This window comes from Propithecus coquereli, unplaced genomic scaffold, assembly GCF_000956105.1.
Source record: "Propithecus coquereli isolate 6110/MARCELLA unplaced genomic scaffold, Pcoq_1.0 Scaffold171, whole genome shotgun sequence".
Lineage (NCBI taxonomy): Eukaryota > Metazoa > Chordata > Mammalia > Primates > Indriidae > Propithecus > Propithecus coquereli.
The window spans coordinates 5,900,166-5,913,511 of record NW_012141747.1 but is presented as its reverse complement, the minus strand read 5'-3'; the positions used below and the strand labels follow the sequence as shown (position 1 = coordinate 5,913,511).

At 44.6% G+C, this 13,346-nt stretch overlaps 1 protein-coding gene across 1 annotated transcript in view; it reads left to right on the top strand.

Annotated features, from left to right (window-relative positions):
- FER1L5 (fer-1-like family member 5) overlaps window positions 1-13,346 on the top strand; it is a 51,889-nt gene that overhangs the window by 13,472 nt on the left and 25,071 nt on the right. The window contains exons 5-14 of the mRNA XM_012641877.1: window positions 837-867; window positions 1,492-1,607; window positions 1,843-1,966; window positions 2,546-2,598; window positions 3,829-3,897; window positions 7,360-7,403; window positions 7,496-7,578; window positions 7,656-7,750; window positions 8,653-8,781; window positions 10,141-10,318. Of these exons, the coding sequence (XP_012497331.1) occupies window positions 837-867; window positions 1,492-1,607; window positions 1,843-1,966; window positions 2,546-2,598; window positions 3,829-3,897; window positions 7,360-7,403; window positions 7,496-7,578; window positions 7,656-7,750; window positions 8,653-8,781; window positions 10,141-10,318 (922 nt within the window). The remainder of the gene's footprint in view (window positions 1-836; window positions 868-1,491; window positions 1,608-1,842; window positions 1,967-2,545; window positions 2,599-3,828; window positions 3,898-7,359; window positions 7,404-7,495; window positions 7,579-7,655; window positions 7,751-8,652; window positions 8,782-10,140; window positions 10,319-13,346) is intronic.

Sequence of the window (13,346 nt, the reverse complement as noted above, 5' to 3'; positions counted from 1 at the left end):
AATTTTTTCTATATATTTTTAGTTGTCCAGCTAATTTCTTTCTGTTTTTAGTAGAGACAGGGGTCTCGCTCTTGCTCAGGCTGGTCTTGATCCTCCCTCCTCGGCCTCCCAGAGTGCTAGGATTACAGGCGTGAGCCACCACGCCCGGCCAACAGTGTCTTTCAAAGAGCAGATGTTTTTCGTTTTGATGAAGTGCAATTTATCTAGCTTTTCTATTTAGGACTGTGCTTTTGTTGTATCTACGAAGTCTTTGCCTACCTAACCCAAAGGAGTGACTGAATTTTGGAGCAGCCCTACATACAGAATGTTGGGATTGATCTGTGGAGCCTTCAGATGTGGGTTACAAGAGTCGCCAAATCCTCTGTGGCACTTTGCCCTGCACATATCACCTCCAATCCTGCACCACATCCCTCAGGCTTTCATCAGAAACCTTCTCCCAGAGGAAAGGGAAAACCCGTGCTCTCTTTGCCAACTCCTACCTTGGCCATGCTCTTCCCCCAGGATGGGCGATATCCTCCCCGCCTCACTCAGGGATAGGGAAGAGTCAAGGCTGTGTTGGCCAGGTGGGTGGTGCAGCATAGCATTAAGGATCTTTTCCACACAGGCTTTCTCACATCCTAGCTGTAAGATTTTGGGCACTTCTCTCAAACTCAATATCCTCCTCTGCACAGTGGAGGTGATAATGGACCTACCTTCCAGGTTGCTGTAAAGATTAAAGGAGTTAGAGCAGAGAACGTGCTCAAGCACTGGTAGCTAGTGTTGTAATTGAGTTAGTTGGTATTACAAATCTTGGCTGGAGGCCCTAACTAATCCTCACTCAACCCTTGTCTTTTCAGACAGATATTGGATTTGTCTACCATTCTCCAGGTAGGTAACATTGTTGCAAACATACATGTCTTCTGAGAAAAATCTAGCCAAAGGTCAAAACACCTCAAAATCCCCATATGTTCAACATATTGGTGGAGGGAGTAGTAGTGGGTACAAATTATTTTCTGTACTCGATAATATTTTACTGTATTTTATAGTATTTTATGTTACATTATAACAATAGCATCTTTCTCTGAAAAACTCAGGGTATCTCTTTGGGTCAAATGCTAACCTTTTATTGCAAGCCTAGGTTGGAATTCTATTTTTTGAGGCCAGTACTGGGAGATTGAAGTTTCAGTGGAGGTTTTCATCACATTCTGGCCATAGCATACATACAAGGTTGAGATTTGGATTCGGGCTGGGAAAAATGCTTACCTCTATAGTGTCTGGTTCCAGACCAGGCCAGTAACAACAGTAGGTTCCCAGGGTGGAAAGGGGGTCCCTCTTTCCTAGAGGCCACAGTTGGTAGCCTTGGGTGTACACTCTCATTGCTTCGTGGTCGGAGTGACTCCCATTTTCCTCTGCCACTGGGTGGGAATTGGAATACACAAGACAGGTTTCCACCTCTCTCTCCTGAAACAAAGACTGGTGGGCTCTTCTCCCACTGCCCCTCTGCCTCTCCAGGTCACTCACTCCTGAGGAAATGGTTAGGCCTCTGCCAACCAAATAAACCTGGCAGTGGTGTGACAGGCTACCTGAAAGTCACCATCTCTGTTCTCGGTGTGGGAGACCAGGCCCCGGTGAGGCTGCCCCTCCCCCACACCCCAGTAACATTTCCTACCCTGGCTACTTCCTCGGGGCATACCCCGGCTCTCAAACTGGCCATTGACCTTCACGTCCCTCCTTTGTCTGCTGTGTCACTACAGGGTTGGCCCATTCCCCCTGCACTAAGTGGGAGCTTGGGGAAGCAAGATCTGGTGGCCTTGGCTGTGACCTCCCATGGCCCTGACTTTATCAGCTCTCTGGTCTCTCCAGGTAGATCGAAAGCTGCCCTACAGGGCCGAAGACACCGATGTTCAGATCTTCAAGTCAACGGCAGTTCCGATCCACATGGCTTATTTACAGTTCTTCATCTACTGTGCAGAGGACCTTCACTTCAGTTAGAGTCAGGGTGGCAGGGGAGGGAGTGGCCCAGAGGTTCCCTACACAGTGGCACCCTGCATCCTCAGGAAGCTTCCCCATTCCTTTTGACAGTAACTTAAGATTTGGAGTGGGGTGGCAGGCTGAGACCGAAATCCACTGAGAATTGTTTTATGAGGGTTCCATGGACACCCTTTCAAATGGGCCCTAGGCCCCTGGCCTGTCTTTGATGCCTTTTGTTGCCCAGATGGGCTCTTCTCCCACTGCCCCTCTGCCTCTCCAGGTCACTCACTCCTGAGGAAATGGTTAGGCCTCTGCCAGCCAAATAAACCTGGCAGTGGTGTGACAGGCTACCTGAAAGTCACCATCTCTGTTCTCGGTGTGGGAGACATTCTGTTCCCTATGGCCCCCCACTCCCACCCCATGCCTTTATGTGCATGGAGAAGGAACGGAGTGGTAACTTCAGACAGGTCTGCCCAGGGGGCACCAAACTAAATTATGGGGGAAGGTTTTTAAGTTCTGTCACCTCCTCACTTCCTCCTTCTGAAAAGAAAAAAAATGCTGCTGTCTCAGAAGTCTTTTAACTTCTTGCTCACAGAGAAACACCAGTCAGTGAATCCTATGTTGGAGGTGGAACTAATTGGGGAAAAGGTAAGTGTAGAAAAGAAAGTGAGACCTAGAGAAATTGGCACCTAGAAAAACTAGAGTGGAGAAAGAGAGTGGGCTTATGGGCAGGACCCCAGAAATTGTATCCCAGCTCTTCCACTAAGGGGCAGTGCGACCTGGACCTGGAACTCTGTGGAGGTGGTGGCCATGTCTCCCCTCTGCATGCCAGAGCTGTGCCAGGGCCTCGTATGGAGAAGGTGCCCAGTAAAAACCAAATATACATGGAGGAATGAATGAGCGAACAACATGCCAACAAACAAACAACATCAAAACTGTCACCACCTCTCTGGGACTCAGTTTCTTCATCTGTAAATTGCAGGTTCTGGGCAAGAGAGTTGCTGACATTCCATGAACCTCCATGAATACAAATTAGAATTTTCCAAAGTGTGCTGATGGGTGTTATGCATAAAAAAGGGTCCTAATTTGGTGAATACTAGATTAAAGTTATGTTTATTTTCTGGGAATTCGCAAGCCATCATTTCTACCATACTGGATCTGTTGTTACTAGGCAGTCATTAAATCCAGCCCATACATAAGGGGAGGGAAATTAATGTCCACCTTTTGAAGAGGGGCGTTCCAAAGAATTTGTGGGCATATTTAAAACTACCACATTGAGTATTATTTTCCCAGTGAGTGGTTTGGGTACCCTGGAGCCAGGTGAGATATTCTTGGGTGGTAAGTGATACAGATTTTTCAAAAATTTTGATATTTCTGTGTTTGTCTTAGTGTACCTTAAAAAGTTTAACAAGGCCAACTAACACTTGATTTTACAGATATCATTGCTTAGAATAAGGCTAGGTTTAAAAATTAAGTCAATTAATGGTTTTAAAAGGGATATGCTGCTGCCATCGGCTGTATTTTTGCCTATTTTTCTGTTGGGATATTGGAATTTATCTAATAAAATCGATGTGTATGCACTCGTATAATAAAATTAGTAGCCCTATACCTATTTAAAAATTAAGTCAGTTGAAAGTTGATCTAAGGAAAAATATTGAGGAATCTGGATCTGGCAAACTCTCTGAGATAAGTACACAAAGGACTGAAGTTGTAGCTTCTGAGAAATTGTCCAAGTGTCTTTAGGCCAGGAATTAGCCCACTCATCTCTGTGGTGCAGACATCGTCCATCTGTGGGCTGGACAGGAAGGGCTGGAAGGTGAGGCCAGTGGAGGGATGAGGGGACAGGCTGGCACTAACAATGCTTTGGGATGTTCCCAGCTCAAGACGTATGTACCCACCTCAACCGACAACCCGATATGGAACCAGATCCTGACCTTCCAGATCCAGGTATGGCTGCCCCATCGTGCCGCCCAGCCCCACTACCCTGCACACAGAAGGGAAGTTCAGGTGTTTGTGAGGGAATGTGGATGGAAGGAGGGGGCCAACAAGCACAGCAAGGGGGGCTGTGGCTGAAAGGGAGTGCGGGGAAGCCCAGCATATGTTACGGAAAGCTTTACTTTTACAGCTTTATCGAGGTACAATTGACATAGAGTGAGCTGTACATATTTTAACATGTATCAAATTGTACATTTAAATATGTACACACCCAAGAAATCATCACAATCAAGATAACAAATTTATCTCACGTCTACCAGCCCAAGAGTTGCTCATGCCCCTTGGCAATCCCTCCTCCCATCCCCAGGCACCCACTGATCTGCTTTATTGCACTGTAGATCAGCTTGCATTTCCTGGAGTTTCATATAAGTGGAATCATACAGTATGTGCCCTTTTTGGTCTGGCTTCTTTCGCTCAGCCTAATTATTCTTAGACTCATCCATGTTGCTGTGTGTATCAGTAGTTCATTCCTTTTATTGCCGGGTGCTATTCCATTGCATGGATGCACCACAGTTGGCTTCTCCATCCCTTGCTGATGGACATTTAGATAGTGTCCAGGTTTTGGCTATTACAACGAAGTTGTGTAGGCATTTGTATCCAATCTTAGTGTGGACATAGGCTTTCATTTCTCTTGGGAACATATGCAGCAGTGGAATGACCGATGGTATGATAGGCTTATGTTTAACTTTATCCAGTATTAAGCAATAATAAAGTTTCCAGAGAACTTAAATGTGCTCTTTCACACACATTAAAAAACAAAACAGCCGGGCTTGGTGGCTCGCGCCTGTAATCCTAGCACTCTGGGAGGCAGAGATGGGAGGATCATTTGAGCTTAGGAGTTCGAGCCCAGCCTGAGCAAGAGCGAGACCCCGACTCTACTAAAAAAAATAGAAAGAAATTAGCTGGACAACTAAAAAAAAGAAAAAGAAAAAAAACCAAAACAAAACAAATCACTCTAAAGACTCATTCTAAATCATATCATACATTTTCTTATCTTCTATGCAAAGTGCCCTGAATGATGTAATTATAGCTCTTTGATGATGGCCTAGAGGCACTATGGGAGCATAGTTTTTATACGGGCTATACGTAATGCTGGGCTATTTGTCCTTACACTAAATGGCCCCAAGATGCTCTTCTTTGTGGGGTTCTGTAGTCCGATTTTTATAGTGTTTCAGTCCTTCTTAGTCACCAGCTTTTGTAGGTAACAGTTCTCTTGAAGCTCTAGTGGATCTTATTGGCCTTTTGACTCTATTTCAGGCTTCTAAAAGCTGTGTGTAAAATAAGGACAAACAGTGCTGGGAGAACTTGAGCTCTCTCCTAAGTGCAAGTGCATAGAACTTTATGTGACTTTGATTTTGCTACCCAAAAAGTGTTCAGCTTTCCTGTACTTTACTTGAGATAGAACATTAGCTAATGAGCTCCCTCTTCCCTCCTTTAACACACTGACTACCACACTAGGAAAAAAAAAATTTTGCTGGGGCCACAGTGTTCTATTAAAACAAAATGATCCTTTCTAATTTGTTATTTTTTATTGTTTTCTGTACTTGAATTATATACAACACAATCCACATTTTTAGAATTAAATTGTCAATATTAATTGTAACAATAAGAACATTAACAAGTAAGGTTTTCATGAACCAACTGCAGGGTTTTGCTTCATGCGGCCCGGGGTCAAAACTAGCCTGAGTTAAATACAACTCACGTGGCAGTCAGTGTGTTAAACCCCCTCCTTGCTGCTTCTTGAAGCTTCCCCAGTCTGCCTCCTGGTGAGTCATTATTTTCAACCATTCCTCATAATCCCCCCCTCCTTGGATGATTTTATAGACTCTTTTTTAAAAAAATTTTTTTAGAAACAGAGCCTCACTCTGTCACCCAGGCTGGAGTGCAGTGGCGCAATCATAGCTCACTGTAACCTCGAACTCCTGGGTTGAAGTGATCTTCCTGCCTCAGCCTCCCGATTAGCTAGTACTATAGATGCACTGATCTTACAGACTCTTAAAGGAGGAAGACATTTTAGAGGGGCCACACAAATGGTAGCATCTGAGGCCAGCTGGTCAGGAGAGAGCAGAGCTGAGGGCACTGCTGAACATGGGCCTGTGCCAGTGGCCAGTCTGAGGGTCCCAGGGCAGGAGGGGAGACAGCACACCAGATAAGGAACTGGGAAAGGGGAGGAGAATTCCTAGCAGTGTGGATGAAAAGACGGTTCAGCCATAAATCTGAATTCGGAGGATTCGTAACTTTAGAAGACCTGGATGCCTTATCGTGCCCATCTCTCCCCTCCCATTGTCCTTCCTTAACCTGGGCAATTTCCTTCTTTCTTATTAACCAGCTGCCCACCTGAAAAGCCCTTTCCTCACTTCTCCTTGGCCCCCCAGCCATCAGGGCAGGGGAAGAATAGACAAGAAAAGTGGAAAACTGGAAGATTCTGTCCCAAGAACTGCTATAAGGAGAAAAGGCCCCAGCTGGAGGATTTGGGGTCTTACTCTGGACTCAACCACAGCAGCTCTGTTTTACACATGGGTTTTTTCTTTTCCCATTTTTTCAGTTTTTCTTTTTTTCTTTTTCTTTTCTTTTTCTTTTCTTTTTTTTGTAATAATTGAGGGAAGGATATTGCAGAGTAGAGATAAGACTCCAAAGCTTGGGTTCAAATCCTGACTCCACTGCTTACTATGTGACCTTGAGCAGGTCCCTCTGCCTCCATGGGCTTCATTCCATGTCTATATATAGGGACATTCACAGCCGTCACTGAGTTATGGCAGAGTGGTCAGGAGCTCTGAGACTTCAGCACCTTCCTGTAGCATGAGAATATCAGGGACTAAATCTCTCTGTGCCTCAATTTCCCCATGTGAAAATGGGAACACTAATAGCACATGGTTCATGAGGCTGTTGGGAGAATTCACTCAGCTGGTCTATGGAGTTTGTTCGGCACAGGCAAGGGACAACAGAAATCCTCCTGGAATGGCAGCTATTATCATTTACTCTTTGAGGAGATAGATGTCCTGCAGTTTAAAAAGTTAACTGCTGGACTTGATGAAGACATTCTAGGCCCGCTACCTCTCCAGGAGATGGTTTGGTGAACGTGCATTCAGACTTTGAAGGGCTGTGTGAATCCACAGCCAGGGCAGACCCACGTCTCAAGGATCTTGAAGGTTATGTAATTAGGGGGGGCATTTAAAAAGGAGAGTACAAAAATGATCCTATGACAAGTCCCAGGCCCCATGCAAGTCGGGGACCCTAAAGCCAAAGCTCCATAAGCTCTGTGCTAAATCCAGCTTGTCTGTGATTAAATGGCTCATTAGTAAGTGAACCGGGCCTTGGACCCAGACTCAGGACTTCCCAATTGCTCTCAAAATCTCCACGAGGACCAGACCATCTGAGTGTGCACCCACTGCTCCTCTCTCCTTCCCCTCACAGATGCCCTGCCTCTCCAGCTACATCAAGTTCAGAGTCTTGGACTGGTGAGCAACTGGGCCGAGGCTGAAGCATACACAAGGAAGGAAGAAATGAGACCCAGGCAAGGGCTCAGCTTGCAGAGTCTGTTTCTCCCCAGCTCCAGGAGGGATTGCCAGGATGAGATTGGTACTGCCAGCCTGTTCATCAACCAGATCTCGTCCACTGGAGAAGAGATAGGAGGCAAGCAAAGCCCTAGACCCTCCCTCCCGCGCCTCTTCTACCTGTGCCCTGCTCCCTCTCACCCTTTCTTCTTCCAGGAGTGTCCTCTGGCTTCCTACCCTGCTTTGGCCCCAGCTTTCTGACTCTCCACGGGGGGAAAAAGGCCCCTTTCAGGATCCAGGAAGAAGGCTCTGTAAGCTTCTCATGTCAACTAGGTTAGAGTAGAGGTAAAACTGACCACGTTTAAAGCACTGGGACCTGGGAAATGCCCGGGAGGCCCCGGCCCTGGTTTCCATCCATCGCACTCTGGCAGAGGCAATGAAGCCTGGGGCACGAGAAAGGAACAGATGGAGTGCTCTAGGCGTTCACCGAGGAAGGGGCTTTGAGATAAGAACTTGGGTAAGATTTTCAGCTTGTGTAAAGGACATGCAAGACAAAGGACACCGCACAGGTAAATGAGGGAAAGCACACAGGCTATTCAAGACTGGTGGTAAATGCCAGAAACCCGACTCCGGATGAGTTAAACAAAAAAAGAATTCTGAGTGAGGAGGAGCCGGAGGCACCAGAGCCTGGATGCCGTTAGGAGAATCTCACTCTCCCACTCCTGATGTCCCCCCTCTCCTTATCCTCTCCTACCACAGCCCGGCTGGGAACCTGGTCACCCGCCTCTAATAGGGAAGCCCGGGAAGCATTCTAATTGGCCTCCTCGGGTCATGTGCGCTCGCCTTAGACCAATCACTGTTGCGAAGGAGGCAGGGTATGCCCTGATTGGTCAGACGAGAGGCGCAAACTCAGTGGTTATGGCAGTCCCCGCCCAGCCTGGAGCATCGTGGGGAGCAGGCCCGTTGGAGTTGTCCGTCAAGTACGGTGCGTGAACAGGAGTGGTGGGTGCTAAGGCCGCGGCTCAGGGCCTGGAGGTTTCCCGGCATGGGGGTGCCTGGGCTATCAGGAGTTCTTCCCTGGGATTGTGGTTGGAGCTAGCCCCAGGCAAGCAGTTACCAGACTACCTTGTCTTTGCCGCAGGGGCTTTCGCGGGAGATTTGCCTGCTCTTTCTCTCTCATCCTTTTTCTCCTTTTTCCTCCCTGTTGCCCTAGTGTATTTCTGACTCTGTTAAGGATGGTTTAGCTTATCGAGGCCGAGTCTTCCTAGAGGTAATCACCCAAATCAAGTCCCAACAAGACTCCAGGATTAAGGATCTCTCCCATGAAGTGACCATGATAGAGGTAACCATGGGAAACAGGTAACCCAGGGAAAAACAGAGAGCTCCTTTGCCTGCCCCAGATCTACTGTGGGCCCCAGTTTCTAACCCTGCTAGAGGCCGTGGCCACAAGTTGTTGGGTTTTAAGAATGCTTGTTCAATCTGCCTGCGTATTCATTAAACCTCTGCTGGGGACTTCATGCTGTGCCAAGTCCCAGATGGTCAGGGGATCCAGTAAAGACAAGATAAGATTTCAGTTTAAGAAATATCTAATCTAGTTAAAGACAAATAATGTCCATTAGTAAACTAGTTTCTTGGGGCTTCATAAAACGATCTAAGGTATTTGGATTTCTTCCTAAAGCCAGTGGAGGACTACTGAAGCAGGAAAGGGCAGGAGGGGCAGTATTAACAATAGACTGGAGGGGAGTAAGTTGGGGTCATTCAATCAAGAGAAATGGGGATAAAGCCTTATTGGGAGGAGAGGGCAGGTTCCAGAGACCCTTTGGAAATAGAATGGTCAGAGCCAGAGGCCAACAGGACATAAGAAGTAAGGCTGACTCCCCTAGCTGAAAAGTGGAAGAAAGCAAGGCTCAGGAGGCTGAGGTGGGAGGATTGTTTGACCCCAGGAGTTTGAGACCAACCTGGGCAACATGGCAAAATCCCATCTCTAAAAAATAAAAATAAATTAATTTATTAACAAGTTGAAGGAGATGAGATTAGGTGATAGCTAAATAGGGGTTCAGATGGGAGGAAGAGAGTTATTTTTTAAGATGGGGAGACTTGAACTAGTCAACAAACTGGGGGAATGCAAGAATAGCCTGGAGGTTGGCAACAGAAACGAGAGGGGCTGATGTGATGGATAGAGGGCCTGAGCACATGGGAGGCATGCTGGGAACAGATGAAGTTGGGAGGATAGTAGGCAGCTGGGGCAGGAAATGGAAAGATTCACCTTTTCCAGAAGGAGGAGGGGAGCTTGAGAAGAGCCATGAATAGCAGATGTGAGTGTGTGTGTGTGTGTGTGTGTTTAATCTCAGCTGTTACACCCCTGCTCACCATGTCTCTTCTGAGGGAGGGAGTTTAGGCAAAAAGGGAGAGGGACCTCTATTTGAAATGAGGATGGGGTGGCCCAACTCAGAGCCTATCCTGCCTAGGGAGACTCCCCCCACCTGTCTGATTTCAGAAAGGGAGGGAACAAAAGCTGGCTGAGTAAAATGGGCCACGTGGTGAGGGGGGTTTCAATTATGGTCTAGCTCACCCTGAAGAGAAGCAAAGATGGCTTTTTTGAAAGACACATGGCACCTCATCCTTGCTTCCCTGCCTGTCTGTATAGCCTTGTTCATCCCTTGGCTCATGTACTGGGGATGGGGGGTGGGTATCATTTTAGAAGCACCAGAACCGCCAAAAGTATGGACTGTGTGTCATCTTCCTCTCCTGTACCATGATGCCCAACTTCAACGACCTGATCCAGTTCGAGGTCAGCATTGGCCACTATGGAAACAAGCTGGACCTGAATTACAAGCCTCTAGTCTCAACTACACAGTACAGCCCAGTAATATACGACGGTAATAATCAGATTTAAGCGAAGAGTAGAGAGCAGCCACTGTATGCCAGGCTCTGTGCTAGGCTTTTCCAAGGGTATTAGCTCATGGAAGATTCATAGGCATTATTGACCCACACCTCACACATGAGAAAAAATGAGGTTCAGGAAGGCGAAGTTCCTTGCCAAATATTGCGTAGCTAGTAGGTGGTGAACCCAGTAGAAACTAGGTCTTGACTTCAACTCCTTCTTTATGCTACTTTCCACATTACACCTTCCCCAACCCTGCCTTCTGCCCTGCTACTCTGAACTCTATCCATCCAATCTTTAGCCACCAGTTCATCCATCCATCCACCCTTTAGCCATCCAACCATTCAGCTCTCACTGACCCAAACATCCAGCCAACCACCCATCCATCCATTAATCCACTCATCTAATGTGTATTTATTGGACACCATAGAGTAGCAGTTCTCAAAGTGAAGTCCCTGTGCCAGCAGCTTCAACATTACCCAGGAACTTGTTAGAAATGCAGATTCTTAATAGTCATTGGAGACTCAGAAGGGTGGGAGGTGAGGAATGAGAAATTACTTAATGGGTACAATGTGTACTATTGAGGTGATGGTTATGCTAAAAGCCAGACTTCACCACTAAGCAATATATCCATGTGACAAAACTGCACGGTACCCCTTACATTTATACAAATAAAAAGGAAAAAGTACATATTCTTGACTCTACCCAAAACCCACAGAATCAGATAATATGGGGATGAGGCCCCACAATACGTGTTTTAACAAGCCCTCCAGGTAATTTGGGTGTGTGCTAAAGTTTGAGAACTACTGCTACAGAGTAATACTGTCTCACTGTCATCTTGGTCAGCTTCTCCATCTTGTCACCCATTCAGAGCCTTTCTGTGCATCCCACTTCTCTACCTGCTTTTTTTAATAAAAGCTTTATTGAGATATAATTCACATACCATACAAGTCACTCATATAAAGTGTACAATTCAATAGTTTTTTGTATATTCAGAGAGTTATATATCACCACAATCAATTTTAGAACATTATCCTCACCCCAAAAAGAAACAACATACCCATTAGTGGTCACTCCCCATTTCTCTCCCACCTCCCCAGCCCTATACAGCCACCAGTCTACTCTCTGTGTCTATAGATTTTCCTAGTCTGGACATTTCGTATGCATGGAATCATACAATAGGTGATCCTTTGTGATTGGCTTATGTCACTTACTTAGCACAATGTTCTACTTGTTTTTTATATTATAGAATATATACACAAAAGGTGTATGAAATGTATATGTACAGTTTAAAGGAGAAGAATAAAATGAGTACCCATGAACTCACCACCCAGCTTAAAATATGGAAAATTGTCAGCATCTTAGAAGGTCCCTGTTTGTTCTTTGCAGATCCATTCACCCAAAAAAATAACCATGATCCTGACTCTTGTGTTCATTATCTGCTTGCTTTTCTTCTTAATTCTTGACCTATGTAGAAAATCCTAAACAGCATACTGTTTATTTTATATAAATATATTCTTTCAGTCTGTATTTATCTGTCTTATATCTTTTGCTCAACATTAAATTTTTTTATATGGGTATGTGTAGCTGCAGTTCCTTTTCATTTCTGTGTATATCCCACTATATGATTACACCACCAATTATGTGGTATATGTAGACATGTAGGTTATATCTTTTTTTTGCTGGTATAATTTTGTTGTTAACATTCTTGTACATGTCTCTTGGTCACAAGTGCAAGACTTCCTCTAAATTATATACCTAGGAGTGGAAGAGAAACTCAAAGCAAAAGTGATTATACCAAATTACACTCTCATCAGCATGGTATGAGAATTCCTGTAACTCTGCAGTCTCACTAGAACTTGATGTTGCCCAGTCTTTTAATTTTTACCAATCTGGTGGATGTGAAATGGTATCTTATATGGCCTTAATTTTCATTTTCCTGATTATAAATGAGAATTGAGCACCTGTTCATATGTATAAGACATTTGTTTTTCCTTATCTGTAAAAAAATGTATTCATATTTTTTTATCTATTATTCCATTTGGCTATATTTTTCTTATTGATTTGTACTTTCTTTTTTTTTTTCCTGGGGAACAATCTTTTGCCAGATGTGTGTGTTGTAAATATTTTCTCCAAGTTTGTGGCTTGGCTTTTCATTCTTTTAATGGTGACTCTTTTTTTTTTTTTGAAGTGTTGTTTACAAATAATAAAATGCACAGATTTAAAGTGTGTAGTTCAATGAGTTTTGACAGATGTAACTGTGTACCCACCATGGGTAGAGATTTTCATTACCTCGGAAAGCTGCCATGTGCTTCTTTTCAGTAAATCTACCCAACCCCTGGGGGGCAATCACTGTGATTTGTCCACCATAGATTTGATTTGTTTCTTCTATAACTTCACATAAATGATATCATACTATGGCACTCTTACTTTTTCTGTAGCTTATTTTGCTCAGCATAGTGTTTTAGAGAGTCATTCGTGTTGTTGCAGTACTTCATTCCTTTTTATTTCTGTTAGTATTCCATTATATAAATATGACAATTTATTTATCCATTCACCTGTTTGTGGATATTTGGATTGATTCAAGTTTTGGAGTACTATGAATAAAGCTGCTATGAATATTCTTGTAAAGGTCTTTTTTGTGAAAATGCTTGCATTTCCCTTGGGTAAATAGCGAGGGGATGAAAGTTGGATTTTCCAAAGTGGTTGTACTATTTCAGACCCCCACACAATGTTGCTCCACACCCTTACCAACTTTTGGTATTGCCAATCTTTTTCATTTGAGTCCTTCTAGTAGGTGTGAAATTGTACCTAATTGTAATTTCTAACTTGTATTTCTCTAATAATTAATGGTGCTGAGTATCTGTATTTATTTGTTTTTTTATTTTATTATTTATTTATTTGAGACATGGTCTTGCTGTGTTGTGGAGGCTGGAGTGCAGTGGCGCAATCATAGCTCACTGTAACCTCGAACTCCTGGGTTGAAGTGATCTTCCCGCCTCAGCCTCCCGATTAGCTAGTAC